Source organism: Drosophila subpulchrella, chromosome 2L (genome assembly GCF_014743375.2).
Source record: "Drosophila subpulchrella strain 33 F10 #4 breed RU33 chromosome 2L, RU_Dsub_v1.1 Primary Assembly, whole genome shotgun sequence".
Taxonomy (NCBI): Eukaryota; Metazoa; Arthropoda; class Insecta; order Diptera; family Drosophilidae; genus Drosophila; species Drosophila subpulchrella.
This window is the reverse complement of record NC_050610.1, coordinates 9,613,412-9,615,551: the sequence shown is the minus strand read 5'-3', so window position 1 is coordinate 9,615,551 and position 2,140 is coordinate 9,613,412. Positions and strand designations below refer to the sequence as shown.

Here is a 2,140-nt window from a genome sequence, read left to right as displayed (position 1 = left end):
TTTAAATTAGTTTATATACCATTAATACTATTAATTAATACTAATTAAAATTAATTAATACTAATCCTCTATTAAAAACACAATCTTCACCGATATTGGATTTCAGTATTATTTTGTACAAAAAAGTGGGGACGGCGAGAAATGAGAGCCCCTTTGCTTTCAGTGACTTATGTTCAGTGACAAGGCTATTGAAACATTGTTTACAAAACTATAAGACGGAAATGGGTGGATAACGCTTCTGAATGGATTCATAAGAGCTAGGCTTTTGGGCAAAAGTCCACCGGCAGATGGAATAGCATGTAGCAGATCTTCGAGCAATTTCTCTTGATTATGTCTACGCTCTCTTCGTCTATGTAGGCCAGTATCTCGACGTTCTCCGCATCGGGGTACACTACCTTCGATTGGTACTCCTCACTGCACTCATCCAGGGGGGTTTGTTTCACCACACACCACTTGCCAGTGTCGAGTCCACAGTTCTGCTTCTCAAAGAGGAAAAATATGCGGCAGAGCCGAGCGTCCACCACCTTTGGTAGGACAAAGGACACCTTAACCAGTTCAAAATGTCTGATGAAAGAGGAGACTTTAAAGGGTGGGCAGATTGCCCTGGTCTGGGTGATCAGCCAGTCCTTCGTATAATCGTCCACACCGACGATAATCAAGTTGCAGTCGAACTTCTCCACCGCGGTGCACTCGCTGAACCGCAGAGAACTCACTTCCTCTGCAACCCTGTGGAAGGATTTCAGCAGGAACTGAAGTACACAAGTGAACTCGCAGCTACAGGGATCCTCTTCGTTGCTCACAACGACCCCGTACCGCCGATCCTCGGGCATGACCCTGGTGTACGGAGGACGGCTCGGGTCTCCCTCGCAGCATTCTACATTACACCCCTTCGAGGGACAAGCTTGCAGCGTGCAGCTACTTGCGGTTGGCCCATCGCTCATAGAAGAGTTTGACCACGAACTTAGGTCTGATCCCGAGCTGCAATCGGCAGAGTCCATATTCGACAGGGCTTATCAATGAATTTTGATACCAAGAAAATTGTGTTGTTTGCAGTACTTAAAAAAAAAATTGAGCTGTGTAAAAAGCACTAAAATTTAACTGGAAATCACGACCTTACTGAACTGACGATTTTCGATGAATGAGTCTGAAAGATTCCCAGCCGATGCAAATAGACAAACGCTGAAGTCACAGCCTACTTTTTACAGAAACATTTGAAATTGTACTTATTTCAAAAAAAATATAGGAAATGAGATGGAAATCCAAAGATTTTAATGCACGTTTAATCAAATATCAAGTGAGTATGCTATAGTTGATGAACTCGACTATCAGATACCCGTTACTCAGCAAGGGCGCCTAGAGTCGATTCCTTTGTTTTCCTATAATTTAATTTAATTCTCTTTAAATCAATGGATAGTCCCACTTAAACAATTTTTGGCATGTATAAGGATATTGAAAATCAAAGTTACATTTACTATAAATAAGCCTTTTGAATGGTATCTATCCCTAGGATTTAAGTCCCTCTTCAAGGTGTGTATAAGTATGCAAAAATAAACGTACCCCTAAAAAAGGACTCCCGGACCCTAAACATATTGTAGCATACTTTTACCCACCATTGTAAGAAGTACTGTGAATAACTCGGTCTGATATGAAGTACTCAATACACAACCCGTCACCTTAAAGGCAACTTACTTATGATAAAATTAAATTACCCTTGGCGTGATGCATTTATTATCTCCTTGCCTTTATAATCCTAATTGAATTGAGTGTTCCCTGGCGGTCTGCTGTTATTCATTTCAATTGGCAACTATCAATTTTTGGGATTGATTGCCATTAATGATTAATCCAATGCAATATGCACTCCCCCACGCCCCACTGAACGAGTATGTATATAATTTCGTGGGTTTTTGGCTCATCCAATAAATGTGACATTTGAAAAACCATGAGAGACATGCGACTATGTGGCCACGGATATGGCACTTTACCACTATACCATATACTATATCTATATAGTAAAGTGGCCTGCAGTGGTCGGCGATTGTCGATTGTCGAATGTCAATTGCCGATGACCGTCGCGTCGGGCATGTCAAATAAATTAATTTGTGCAACGAGAAACGTCAAAACTAATTACGACATCGCTGCA

The 2,140-nt window shown here is 41.3% G+C and overlaps 1 protein-coding gene across 1 annotated transcript; it reads right to left on the bottom strand.

The window, feature by feature from the left end:
• Positions 1–257: 257 nt before the first annotated feature.
• Positions 258–998, bottom strand: LOC119546213. The gene has a single exon (XM_037852349.1). It carries the CDS (start codon positions 996–998, stop codon positions 258–260), a length of 741 nt encoding a protein of 246 aa, XP_037708277.1.
• Positions 999–2,140: the final 1,142 nt, after the last annotated feature.

Excerpts from the sequence above, each read along its gene's own strand:
- LOC119546213 (XM_037852349.1), bottom strand. The coding sequence starts at position 998 with ATGGACTCTGCCGATTGCAGCTCGGGATCAGACCTAAGTTCGTGGTCA.